We start from the raw sequence: 13,671 nt of genomic DNA, 5'->3' as shown, positions 1-13,671 counted from the left end.
TATAGCAGCATTTTGCTTTGAAGTGACTTGTTTTGAAGAAGAAGAAGACGAGGGGCGAGAAACTAGTCTAGTTCACTGCGCATGCGTCAGGCTTCAGTTAGCCATTTGTCTTTTTGCCTTCATCAACTGTCAGTACAACCTTATAGTGGATGCGGTGTTTATCTTAATAACTAGGGGGAAAACGTGAAATTAGCGAACATTCTTTAGATATTTAAACTGGTGACACGGCAAAGAAGCAAGCGCCAGGATTTTTCGACTGTTGAGAAACCATTTTCTGTTTGCCGATGCATTCTGATCCATAACGTTGTACTCGTTTCGCTAGCTTAACTTGGCAAGCTAAGCTAGCTATATCGTCTGTCGTTGATGGGTTCGCAGAGCGAGCGACACCTGGAAGAAACAGCGACTGTTGCTTTGTAAACAACATGGACACGACCGAAGAAGGTAAACGGCTGTCTCAACTTAGTAAGCGTTATTTAGCATTTGGTCAAAGTGATCGCAGGCGCATTTTTTGAAACCAAGCTGAGCTGGCCTGCTCGTGCTTTATCGTGCTAACATCCGACCTGAGCGACATAATATTCCATATATAATATAGAGTGCAATTCAGTATACTGACTAAATGTTACAAAATGATAGCATGAAACAAGTGGACTTTAATCATGAAGAACGTACTACCATCTAGTACGGATCTGAAGTTAGTGATGTCATCAGCAGTCCATAGCCTATTCAGTGGTGGTCACTTCATTAGAAACACATCTAAATTATGCAATAATATGACAGTAGACACACCCACTGATGACAAGATAATTAGTTTTTTTTCCCCAATATAATTTTTCCCCCCTTATTAATTGTTTTGAGCTCTAATATTGAAAGTAACAATTCTTATTTCGCCTTTGTGTGTGTGTGATGTATTCACTCTTAGCGGATATTTGTCGTGTCTGTCGCTCTGAGGGGACCCCAGACAAACCTCTGTATCATCCTTGCGTATGCACCGGCAGCATTAAGTTCATTCACCAGGAATGGTAAGTGAAAATAATCAATACTCAACAAGATTATGCCAAATCAAGTTTTTAAAAATGATTAAGAACAGGCACAATGCAATTGAGTGACACTGTTAATTGGTGTGGACTAGGACGAGGGTAACTGTTTTGGATAATATCTCACTTGGGCTATTTTTAGTGCCATTAGTTAAGGATTTGTGTTTCTCCAAGATGATTAAAGCCATTAGGTAATGACCAAATCAGGTTTATGGTCAGATTACTCCACAACAGTGGAGTGTAAACTCCAACAGGATTTTGTGCTTTTGTAACGGACTTTGAATTTTGTTATGTCAGACCAACTTACGGGATACCTTGGAGGAAAACGGTAGACCCTTATTGTCATTGTTTGTCGTAGACAACATAAAAAAAAAAATAATAATAATCAAAGCATATGTTTTCCCTATATCTCCTGCTGGTTAGATGCCTTTGACGTTACAAACTTGAGGTGTGGAGTTGCCAACAGACCAAATATAATGTGTTGCATTGTCATTGTGTCCTGTTCATCACCGGTAAAAGGGTGTGTGGGGGTGGCTATGCCCTGTATAGAGGGAAAAAAAGCCTGGATGTTTCTGGGCAGTTATTGAATCCCACCATGAATGCATTTAACTTTAAAAAGTCACCCCACGAGAACAACTAAAAGTAGATCCATATTATTTTTTTGATTTGAAAATGTTTGCTTTTCAGTCTGGTCCAGTGGCTGAAACACAGCAGGAAGGAGTATTGTGAATTATGCAAGCACAGGTTTGCATTCACACCAAGTAAGTGCTTAATGGTCATAATAGCTCGTCTATTTTTATGGCGAAACAGCACATGTGAGAATGTGTGAATGAGTTATTTATCACTGTTGGAAGTGGCTTTGAAAGTGTTTTCGTTTGATTCCTAAATGTTTATGAATCATCAATAGATTGTTTATAAAAATCAAATTGTAATGCTAGTTGTGTACCTTTTTTTTTTTTCCAGTCTACTCCCCAGACATGCCGTCACGTCTGCCCATTCAGGACATTTGTGCCGGCCTGCTGACTAGCGTGGGCACAGCCATTCGCTACTGGTTCCATTACACACTGGTGGCATTCGCTTGGCTTGGCGTGGTTCCTCTCACTGCATGTGAGTTTAGTGTCCAATATGCATCCACATGACCACGTGCCATGTTAATCTTTTCCCGATTGTTTCAGGTCGCATCTACAAGTGTCTTTTTACCGGCTCCGTGAGCTCCCTTCTGACACTGCCGTTGGACATGCTCTCCACGTGAGTGACAATCATAATCACAGCGTTTTGTTTGTGTTTGTTAAAGAGAAAAAAAACATGCCAGTATGTAATTGGTTCTTTTTTTCCCCCTCCTGTAGAGAAAATCTGCTTGCTGACTGTCTGCAGGGGTGTTTTGTGGTCACCTGCACCCTATGCGCGTTTATTAGCCTGGTGTGGCTCCGAGAGCAGATCGTCCACGGCGGCGCTCCGCAGTGGTTAGAACAGCACCAGCCTCCGCCACCCAATGCGGCCGGACAAGCCAACGAGGTGCCTTTCTTAACTGGTCTTTCAATTGGGATTGCTATTTATTTTTGTATCCATATTGATTGTCCCTGAAGGCGCAAGCAGCAGGCCCTGGAGCAGCAGATGAACCCCCTGCCGACCAAGCAGCCCCTGCCGAGCCGCCAGCCCAGAATGATGCCGAGCCCGAGCCCCCTGATCCGCCAGAGCAGGGTGATGACCCCGAGCTGGAGGAAGAGGAAGGAGTGGCTGCTGAAGATGCCGACCCAAATAATGGCGCGCAAGGTCAGAGCGCGAGTTTATTTCCTGACCCGTTTGAGTTTTCAGTCCATGATACTAAATATTGAAATATATCCTGCAGATGACATGAACTGGAACGCTTTGGAGTGGGACAGAGCGGCTGAGGAACTCACCTGGGAAAGGGTAAATGCAGTATATAAACTGCACATTTGACTAAATTGTCTTCATTCAAGGGCACTCAGATTCTGTTCTTTTTTTCAGATGCTCGGCTTGGATGGATCGCTGGTTTTTCTTGTAAGTTTTATTCCTATTCCCGACTAGCAACTGTAAGAGCCCACCACATAGGCTGGGACAAATGATTAATTTATGAAAACAATCAAAACATTGCCCTGAATGAACCTTCCTTTTTCATGTTTGTCTTGTAGGAGCATGTATTTTGGGTGGTGTCTCTCAACACACTTTTCATCCTGGTGTTCGGTAAGTATGCTGGTTGATATTACTTAATAACTTGATACAATGAATATGAATCCCAAATTTGGGGGGGGATGTGGAAGTCTGAAAGGCACCTTATTGCCAATATTGAGTTATCCATTAAACTGTAATCAAAATATGACACTCTTTATCTTTAATATTAGCATTTCTCTCCTAACAGCATTTTGTCCCTACCACATTGGACATTTCTCGGTTGTGGGTCTTGGTTTCGAGGAATATGTAAGACACAACTTTTAAATAATTATACCTTGCTTTATGAATGGAGTGCTCATGTTTTTGTCTTCTATCTATTTTGTTTCAGGTTCAAGCTTCCCATTTTGAAGGTTTAATCACAACCATTGTTGGCTACATCCTGCTGGCCATGACACTTATACTGTGTCACGTATCCTTCCACGGCACATACACAATGCATATGAAAGATTTTGTTGATGACATTGTGGTGGTCCTTAACAAGGATGTTGTAGGGATTGGCTGCCCTGGTCCGGTTTCAGCGCTCCCGCCGTCTCCTTGGAGTCTGTTACATCGTTGTCAAGGTAACTTGTTAGCGTACTGTATGCATTTGCTATTATGCCGTAACTGTGACTCAATATTTGAATATACATCAGGATATTACACAACAAATATTCTTGGCATAATGATCAGATAATTCTTATTCTAATCCTGATTTCATTTCAATATTGACACGTGACTGTTTGTTCTAGGTCTCTCTGCTAGTTGTTGTGGAGATTGGTGTTTTTCCACTGATATGTGGCTGGTGGCTTGACATCTGCTCTCTAGTAAGAGTTTCTTTTTTTTTTTTGTACGGCTCATTCATCATTGTGTTAAGTTTTTGGTTTTTCCTGTACAATTCAGCTGTGTGGAAAAAAATATGTGGTAACCTGGAAGGAAGTTTGCAGCCCAACCGCCACTTTTTATTGTTGGGCTTGTGGATTTGTTTATTTTAAGGGCAGCCTAATTGTAAATATTGACCTTGTTTTTATTCCTGACAAAAACAGCCATTGTCGTTTGCCAGCTCTCTTTGTATGCTCAAGGAGAAACTCAAAAATCAAACGTGTCCCATTTGGAATTGGTGTCCTGAAGTGAACTCGTGATAAAATAGATGTCTGATTCCTCACGTTGGTACAAATGCGCCAAGGCTGTGTGGAATCGGATGCCTTTTATCTTCATCACTTTGTCATAAATAGAACGTGGTGTCTCGCCTTTGCAATGCAGAACAGCAATGTCCAAAATAGGCATTCCTTTTTGAGATAAATGAGCAGCACATTCGCCAGAAAATACTGACACATCCAAATGAGATATTTTAGCTTCTTGAGTTGAAATATTTCTGAATCTAGACAGCAGTGGTAACCAGCTTTTATTCAACCTTTGCAGGAGATGTTTGATGCCTCTCTGAAAGATCGAGAAATGAGTTTCAAATCGGCACCTGGCACCACCATGTTCCTTCATTGGCTTGTTGGGATGGTCTACGTCTTTTACTTTGCTTCTTTCATTCTACTTTTAAGAGAGGTAAGCCCATTTAATAAGCCGCAGGTTGTCCTTGGCCAGGGAAAGAGTAACATTTGTTTATTTATTTCTTCATCAGGTGCTGAGACCTGGGGTCCTGTGGTTTCTGAGAAACCTCAACGATCCAGATTTTAACCCAGTGCAGGAGATGATTCATCTCCCCATCTACAGACACCTGCGGCGCTTCATTCTGTCGGTGGTGGTGTTTGGTTCCATTGTGTTGTTAATGCTGTGGCTTCCCATCAGGTTGATTAAACTACTGATGCCCACCTTCCTGCCATATAACGTCATGCTCTACAGGTAAGTAGCCGACCACAACCTTTTGTGTTATGGCAGAGGTTGAAATTCAAATGTTGAACTGCAACTATTGGGCTTTCCATATGCACCTCCATACTCTGTTGACATGACCTTTTCTCAACCTATTTCCCCAAAGCGATGCCCCAGTCAGCGAGCTGTCTTTGGAGCTATTATTACTTCAGGTCGTGCTGCCAGCTTTATTGGAGCAAGGACATACTCGCCAGTGGCTCAAAGGCTTAGTTCGGGCCTGGACAGTCAGTGCTGGATATTTATTGTAAGTTCTAAAGCCAGTGTTCTGCTTCCTTGCACTCGGCATCTTTTCATTTCAATGTTGCTTTGTTCATCTGTGCCATGGCAGAGATCTCCACTCGTACCTCCTTGGGGAGCAAGAGGACGTTGACGCGAACCAGCCGGTGAACAACAACAACAACAATCCTCCCCCGGGACAACATAACAATAATAACAACCCGCCGCCAGCTGTTGGCGAGGGGCTGCATGCAGCCCACCAGGCCATCTTGCAGCAGGGCGGACCTGTGGGCTTCCAGCCATACCACAGACCTCTCCGCTTCCCATTCAGAGTAAGATTATCCCGCTTTTCTGTTTTTTTTTTGTTTTTTTTAATGTGCTGCTCCAGAGTTGCGCCCCTATAATTAAGACAACAAGGAACATGTGTCAAATAGAAACTCGACTAAAGTTTTGCTTGGGAACAAGAAAACTCCCTCATTGGATTCCTTCAAATTTACAAGGGCGTGACTCCCAATGGAGAAGCTTGTGATGTTATTTTGGTTTGATTTGAGTTGGTGGTGTTGCTCTGTACTTGAGATGGATTTCCACAAAATGTGTTCATCTTTTCTCTAGATTGTGCTACTGATTGCATTTATGTGCATCACCCTGCTGGTGGCTAGTCTTGTGTGCCTGACACTACCAGGTGAGCAATATAGCACAGATAGCAAATTTTTTTTTTTTCTATTTCACTCATCCGTACCCACTGAAACACATTTGAACGTTCTATTTGTAAGACTTGTCTGATGTTTGTGCAGTACTATCTTTAGCTCCAAGCTCATTCCAGCCAATTCTTCAGCCAGACCCACCTTGAAGTTTATATAATGAAGAGATATTCATTTTTATTTTCTCCCCCAGTGTTCACTGGACGCTGGCTGATGTCCTTCTGGACTGGAAGCTCCAAAATTCACGAGCTGTACACTGCAGCTTGCGGCCTGTATGTATGCTGGTTGTCCATCCGTGGAGTCACTGTACTGCTGGCTTGGATGCCCCAGGGACGCACTGTTATTGTGCACAAAGTTCAGGAATGGACGTTCATGGTGGGTGCCACGCCAGAATCAAACAGATGAGTGTCATAGCAGCTTCACCATTTAAATAAAAAGCAAACAATTGTCACTGCTCTGTTTGTGTAGATCCTTAAAACCTTGGTTGTCGCTCTGCTGGTTGCTGGAGTCATCCCACTGTTGTTGGGTCTGCTGTTTGAGCTGGTCATTGTAGCTCCGCTCAGAGTACCTCTGGATCAAACACCCCTCTTCTACCCCTGGCAGGTAATTCCCCTTGCAGGATTAAAGGATATACTGTATATACATGATTTGTCGATGTCATTGTTGTTGTTGTTTTTTTTCATCTTTTGGCGCATAGCATCATGAGTATCTTCTGAATCATTCAAGTTTTTTCCCGCCTTCTCGTCTGCAGGATTGGGCTCTTGGAGTGCTTCATGCCAAAATCATTGCAGCAATTACCTTGATGGGTCCTCATTGGTGGCTGAAAACTGTTATTGAACAGGTAAAAACAGTTGGAGAATCTTTTTTTTTTTTAATGATTAGTTAGCAACAATTCATTTATTTTCTTTACTGACAATATTTTGATTTTTTTTTTTCCCCCCCTAGGTGTACGCCAATGGAATTCGCAACATTGATCTTCACTTCATTATTCGTAAACTGGCAGCCCCAGTCATCTCAGTGCTGCTGCTGTCTCTGTGTGTGCCCTACGTGATTGCGGCTGGGGTGGTGCCGGCTGTCGGTGAGTGTGCGAACACTTTAAAATCTTTTGGCCACATATTCTTCATTTGAAACTCTTTTTGTTGTAACTCTTTTTTTTTTTGTTATATGTTAAATATTTTTTTTGCCATAGGGGTGACCCCGGAGATGGAAATTCTAATGCAGAGGAGAATATACCCCTTCCTCTTGATGGTGGTCTCACTTATCGGCATCCTTTCCTTCCAAATTCGACAGTTTAAGCGCCTGTATGAGCACATCAAGAATGACAAGTAAGAATGTTTTTAGCGTAGTAAGAGGCATGTGTTTTATGTATTATCCTGTTTCTAAATTTGAACGGTAAATCCAATCATATCTGTTTTTTGGGGGTCAGGTACCTGGTTGGCCAAAGGCTTGTCAACTATGAAAGGAAAGCAGGAAGAGCAAGCTCGGTCCCCCCCTCCAACCCTATCATCGAATAGATTTTTGCTGCATACACACCCTTCCCGCCTCATGGTTTGATCAGTCACTGAACTGTAATCCTTTTAAAATCTCTTGGTGGATTTCGTGGATGTTATTCAGTCCCCTGATTTCCCTGTAATGCCCATTACACTTGGGAAGGGAAACATGTATTATAATCAAGGGACAGCAAAGTAATATCCTCCAACAGAGCGGGTGCGAGAGAGAGCTTTTTGATTTGAGTTTTTGTCTTTCATACTCTCCTTGCTTTGTAAAGTGCTGCCTGATAATTGTACATGTGTAAATACTTTGAATGCAGATTTTGTCTTAAAAAAAAAAAAAAAAGAAGACATGTTATGATGCGATGACCATTGTACATCTTAAAAGTGTATGTATAATTTATTAAATCAAGCCAGCAATTTCTTGTTGTTTTCATGACAGACTTCATGTGAGTGTAATTTGATTTTACATCATGTGCTGAATGGTGTGACAACTGAAACCAGCAATTGATTTATGGTAGAATAATTATCAATACACAGTAGGTGTTGGCGTGCATTTCCCCTGTACCGAGATCATTTCCTTATTGACAGTTTCAAAGTTCAAATTGTTCCCCTGGCAGCAACTCTGCTAATATTACATTTCAGCCAAGTTCAATATAAGTCATCAAAGGTTCTACCATTATAACTTGAAATGAGTCATTGACTTTGATTACATATTATGACACCCTCTTTAATCCGGTGTACAAATCTGTTACATGACATGATTAAGAGTTCTGTAATATTTATTGCAATAATTTAAGTTGCATTAATTTAAGCTTTTCTCTAAATAATTTTAATCACAATGCGCCTTCGCGTATAACTTAACCCCCCTGTGGGTTTTGTTTACATTCGCCTAAGCAATTATTTCCGGGTTGCGTGGTTTCGCTCCGATGACGTCACACGCAGACGCTCCCTTTCCCCAGTAGAGGGAGAAAGATGGCGCCCACTCACGTACTGAGATGCTGTCAACGGGGATTAGCATGGATACCTGTGATTTTCATCGCTATGGTCGTCTGCTGGTCCTATTATGCCTACGTGGTGGAGCTTTGCATATGTGAGTAGAAGCCTCGCTGCCCTGTTGTGCTTCGTTTAAGCCTTTTTACTGTCCATTGTACTCGACACACAGACAGCCGCTTTTTTTGCCCAGTAGGAAGTAAATGGACTGCAGCCCAAAAATAAAACTGGCAAAATTCTCTTGATACAACGAATTAACAGACCGACATCTGTCATTGTGTTGAATCGAAGTGTAATTTAAGTGATGAACATGCTTTGGACCGTGACAAACTTTCCCCGTGCCTTGCTAACAGTTTTAGGGTGAAGCTAAGTGGGGAAGTCGGCATCCTTTTTTTTACGTGCTTCATTTGGTTGCCTTGTCATTGCAAGCACTTGCAAAAAAAAATGGCCCCCCAAAAAAACTGCTTTTTTTCTTTTATTATGTGTCACTAATACGTTGTTTGTCTCTTACAGTCACCATCACTAGTATAGGAAAGCAGGGTAAGCTTTTTATTTTTTATTTTTTAATGATGTGTCTCCTAAGTCTAATTGATTTGCTAGCTCACCTTTCTCTCAAAGTAGTGATGGGAAAATAAAGCTTCATTTTTGCTTCATGAACCAGTTTTTCTTTCATCCTCTAGATGGCACTGTTGGTTTATAGAAAGGAGTTTAAGGAATGACAAGTCAGCTGAATAAACACAACTGGTTCATGAACACCCCAAAAGCTTTGTTTTCCATCACTCCCTCAAGGCTAACATTTTTCCTATTTGTTTCCCGCCCTCAGTTGTATACCTCATCTTCTTCCATTTCTCCTTCATCATGTTTGTGTGGTCATACTGGAAGACCATCTTCACAAAGTCCGCCAACCCTTCCAAAGAGGTAAGCGTGTGATCCAGATTCAGAGTGACCCCCGCGGTTCTACTCGGGTCCATCGTCTAAAATATCATGTTTTTGTTTGATACTCCTTCCAGTTTGGCTTGGCCAAGGCGGAGAAGGAGCGCTACGAGAAGGAGGAGCGGCCAGAATCCCAGCAAGAGATTCTGTGTCGAGCCGCTGCCAGTTTGCCACTTTACACCCGCACCGGAGCAGGAGGTACTTTTGTACTTTTGTTTTGATGCTGCAACAATATGACGCATTCAATGCTGACGTCAGTTCTGACCCAATTCCGCTTTTGCTGCAGCAATTCGTTACTGCGACCGTTGTCAAGTTATCAAGCCCGACCGTTGTCACCACTGCTCCGCGTGCGACATGTATGTTTTTATTCACTTGGAACGCAACAACATTTGTTGCTTCTTCTTGTCTGTTTCCTCTTTAATCATGTTTCTATCTGCCTCCATCTTTTTTTTGTAGGTGTGTGCTAAAGATGGACCACCATTGTCCCTGGTACAAGATCCAATCCACAGAGCTGATGAAACAGTGCCGATGTAAATAAGATCCAGTCTAACCTTAGTCCTTTGTCTTCCTCCAGGGTGAACAACTGTGTGGGCTTCTCCAATTACAAGTTCTTCATCCTCTTCTTGGCCTACTCGCTTCTTTACTGCTTGTTCATCGCAGCCACCGTGCTGCAGTATTTCATCAAGTTCTGGACCGTGAGTAATGACACACTCCGGCGCAGTCTTGATCTGTTTAAAGGAGTGTCCCCCCCCTTCTCCATCCCCATGTGTCCTCTTCCTTCTTTTGCGCTGTGACCTTTTGTATGTGTTCACACCCCTTTCCTCCTTCTTCCCCCCCCCGGTTTTCCTAACAAGTCTCGTTTCTGTTCGTACTAAAGCTTTGCCGGAGAAAATCGGCTGAGAACTGCCCAAAGGTAACACAGCCACCCGAGCCCATCCCAGCCAGCGCATGCTGTCTCCATCCCTCCCTGTCTCCAATCCCACCGCCAATCCCCCCCCCCCCCCCCCACTTGGATGGGTTATTGATGCTTGTCTCGCTTCCCTTTTGTCATGTCTCTCCACAGAATGACCTGCAAGAAACTCACTCACACGCCAAATTCCATGTCTTGTTTCTCTTTTTTGTGGCGGCCATGTTCTGCATCAGTATTCTCTCCCTCTTCAGCTACCACCTGTGGCTCGTTGGAAAGAACCGCTCCACCATAGGTTGAGTCTTCAATTCACCTATTACGTCATAATGGAGTCTTGAAATGATTTCCATTGTGACCTGATTTGATTGATTATGTCTCAGAGGCGTTCAGAGCGCCCGTCTTTAGGACCGGGTCCGACAAGAATGGCTTTTCGTTGGGGTTCCGGAAAGATTTAGCTCAGGTGTTTGGAGATCAGAAGAAGTACTGGCTACTACCAGTCTTCACCAGGTACTTGTCTTTACTGTTATATTAAGCTGTAATGATTTCCACTTGCATGTTACTTGGGCTGACTTAGTTTTCGTTTGCCACAGTCAAGGAGACGGTCTGACGTTCCCCACTCGGCTCGTCAACGTCGACATCGAGCAGCCGACAGCCATCTCGCACCCGGAACCTAATAAAGGGTGATCGATCAGAAGTGAGATATATATATATTTTTTTAAGTTAATGATTATGATTATTTGTTATTTTGATTGCAGTGAAGTGATCGTGAGCCCACTCAGCGAGTCGCACAACCGCCTCCTGAACAACGAGCAGCACACTAACAGCACGGTACAACATGTGGCTAGTAATCCCATCAAGTCAGGTGAGGTTTACCAGAATGGAAAACACCTAATAACTTGGATGTAATGCAGTTTTTACAAATGCGTCTTCCTGTTTTGCTTTCACAGCCCCAAATGACACCGTCACCATCTCCATGGAGAGTGAGTCCTAACCAGGTGATTTGTTGCGTCTATGAATAATGGCCAGTTGCGCGACGTAGTTGAAGCTAGCGATAGAAATCCACCTGATTGGCTATTGTGTATTCCCCCGCCACAGGAGTTACTCCTCAATCATCCAGTCCGATGCCTTAAGCTGTGCGACACTTTTGCTCATCGCCATGGTGACGGCAACCTCAGAGTAACGATGGAAAGGCATTCCTTTTGCCTGTAACAGCACAGAGTTGCGTCCATGGCGTTGGTGTTTTTTCACATGCAGCAGCAACAGCAGCACACACACATTTATTTCATTGTATCTGTATCGGACTTTTGGGGTTTCTTATCTAATCCTATGCGGGAATCACAAGCTGCTTTTTTTTTTTTTTTTTTTTTTTTTTTTAATTTGTATTTCATTTTGTGCCAAAAGCTACCTGGATCCATATTAAGAGCCACAAAGCTGCAGTCAAAAAAAAGGGAGAAAAGCTGGATCGTTACCGTTTTTGTTTTCTACGAAGAATTCGCTGACGGGACTATTGTTTTTCTTCTTTGAACTGTATTCTTGAAGGACATTGACTATTTCCCAGCACAGCTCTCCCAGATGTTTTTGTATGAGCACAAGACGACGGATGCATTTGCACTGCGCATATTATTGCTGTGTACGTCAAACAGTGCTGCTCGTTTGCAGGTTGGCAAAGCATCACAACTTGAATGATTTGTGCGTGTGTCTTTATGTTTTTATGCTCGTCCCTTTACGTTTCGTTACGTGTGCAGTGCTCGACTAATTCAACATTTATTGCCAAAATAAGGGCTGCACCAGCAGGAGCTCAGACTCCTGAACTACAAGTGTTTACAGCATCCTTAGCTTTACCTTAACCTCTGTGGGCCAAACAACTTTTTAAGAGGCATGGCACTTTTTCTTTTCACACCGTGTTGTCTCATTCTAACCAGCAGATGGCGACAAAACTTGCTTTACCTGCTGCACACGGAAACATGATCTCAAATACAGTCCTATTTTTGGATCATGACCAAAAAAATCATAATTTTGAAGACTCGAGACCATCAAATTTGGCCTTGGTTGCTTGTTCCGAGCATAAGTTTGTGTTTTGTGGATTGTCTTGTGTCCTTGGCAACGCAGGGATTATCATCGTCTAAGCAGTTTTGTTTTTTTTGTACAGAATTTTTTATTTTTAGGATGACCAAACGACTAAGCAAGGAAATCTGTTCCGCATATGCAACTTTTCCCGGTCCTCACTTATATAATATTAGTCTGTCCAATGGCATCTCTCATGACAGTTGAGCCACCTGCAAACGACATTTACAGCCATTTATATATTGTATCGAGTGACCTGTGGTGTTGTACAATGTTTTCTCTCCTAGCTGTGCTACATGTAAGCAGAACATACATTATCTGATGACAGAGTTGACGTCTCCATTTGGTTTACCTGTTGAAACAAGTGACAAAGTGTCAAATGGGCTTCATCACAGTGAAGTGCCCATCTAATCCAAATTCTTTGACAGTCAACTCCAAACAAGCAGAAGTGATATCACCATTTATTCATCATATTTGGACCTATCAATCTTTCATTTTCTATACATGCTCTCTAATCTTTTTCGCTGGGCTGTTGGGCCTGGACGCGTGCGTGTGTATTTTTGCACTGTGTTGTTTTGTAATATTATCGTCTTGAGAGAAATGCTTCAGTGCAGCAACCTGTTTTTTTTACATATGTTGTACCGGTGTGAATAACGCCAGAATAAAGCCCCTCAGCATGACGGATGCCTCGCTGTCAAAAAAATATGATTTGAGCCTTGTGTCAATGTGGTTGAAATTGAAGGTGAATCATGTTTGAAAGCAGCTTTACTCTGCTGTGTCCTAATAAATGAAGCCATAAAACCTACAAATGTCCATTTGTCATTTTAGCATAGTTCCATGAGACATTCTCAGGCATTTGTCCTATTATAGGCAAAAGTCCACAAATGCCAATTCAGTCCCTCCAGTCTAAAAGTATCCTGCACACGGAGTGTTGTGTGCACAAGTGTACCTAATGTTGTGTCTGGTTAGCGTGTGTGATAACACTATTTGAATTAAGCCAGCTTTGGAGTTGAACTTTTGGCTATCTGTAACACACGGGCCCTTGACTCCTCTGGAAGGTTGTCAAATGAATACAAATCACATGTCAACTCCAATGCACTTGATTCCAAAATTCTTTCATGTGTCCAGATGTAGTTCATGCAAATATGAGGGCAAGATTGCAAAGTAGCTCATTTGCTGGGATTCTAAAATACTTTTTTTTTTTTTTTTACTTGTTCAGCATGCAATCCATGGCTCCCAAGGCAATGGCCTCAATGTCAGTTTTTTTTTTTAAACGTGTTGAA

At 42.5% G+C, this 13,671-nt stretch overlaps 2 protein-coding genes across 3 annotated transcripts; both read left to right on the top strand.

The window, feature by feature from the left end:
* The first annotated feature begins 70 nt into the window (after positions 1-70).
* Positions 71-7,932, top strand: LOC147041836 (E3 ubiquitin-protein ligase MARCHF6-like). Its single transcript, XM_085939568.1, has 25 exons — positions 71-441; positions 920-1,019; positions 1,722-1,795; positions 1,998-2,141; positions 2,210-2,282; positions 2,381-2,549; positions 2,621-2,807; positions 2,884-2,945; positions 3,024-3,056; positions 3,188-3,239; positions 3,415-3,473; positions 3,556-3,636; positions 3,719-3,787; positions 3,956-4,030; positions 4,626-4,760; positions 4,837-5,057; positions 5,191-5,328; positions 5,413-5,632; positions 5,913-5,982; positions 6,195-6,376; positions 6,470-6,604; positions 6,753-6,842; positions 6,947-7,079; positions 7,191-7,326; positions 7,428-7,932. The coding sequence occupies exons 1-25, from the start codon at positions 423-425 to the stop codon at positions 7,513-7,515; spliced, it is 2,745 nt and encodes a 914-aa protein (XP_085795694.1). The 5' UTR covers positions 71-422; the 3' UTR covers positions 7,516-7,932.
* A 512-nt stretch (positions 7,933-8,444) lies between these two features.
* LOC147041835 (palmitoyltransferase ZDHHC20-B-like) lies at positions 8,445-13,197 on the top strand. Of its 2 annotated transcripts, XM_085939558.1 has the most exons (13): positions 8,445-8,584; positions 8,998-9,024; positions 9,308-9,402; positions 9,495-9,615; positions 9,704-9,773; positions 9,874-9,906; positions 9,992-10,112; positions 10,481-10,619; positions 10,705-10,831; positions 10,915-11,004; positions 11,080-11,186; positions 11,272-11,319; positions 11,420-13,197. In XM_085939558.1, exons 1-12 carry the CDS (start codon positions 8,467-8,469, stop codon positions 11,313-11,315), a joined length of 1,092 nt encoding a protein of 363 aa, XP_085795684.1. In that variant the 5' UTR covers positions 8,445-8,466; the 3' UTR covers positions 11,316-11,319; positions 11,420-13,197. The 2 variants fall into 2 exon arrangements, 1 of the variants encoding a protein (XP_085795684.1); XR_015069189.1 differs by lacking the exon at positions 11,420-13,197 and having other exon boundaries at positions 10,915-11,018; positions 11,272-11,304.
* The last annotated feature ends 474 nt before the right edge of the window (positions 13,198-13,671 follow it).

This window comes from Syngnathus leptorhynchus, chromosome 19 (assembly GCF_054491065.1).
Source record: "Syngnathus leptorhynchus isolate UIUO chromosome 19, UIUO_Slep, whole genome shotgun sequence".
In the NCBI taxonomy this organism is placed as follows: Eukaryota; Metazoa; Chordata; class Actinopteri; order Syngnathiformes; family Syngnathidae; genus Syngnathus; species Syngnathus leptorhynchus.
This window is presented reverse-complemented; position numbering and strand designations above follow the sequence as displayed.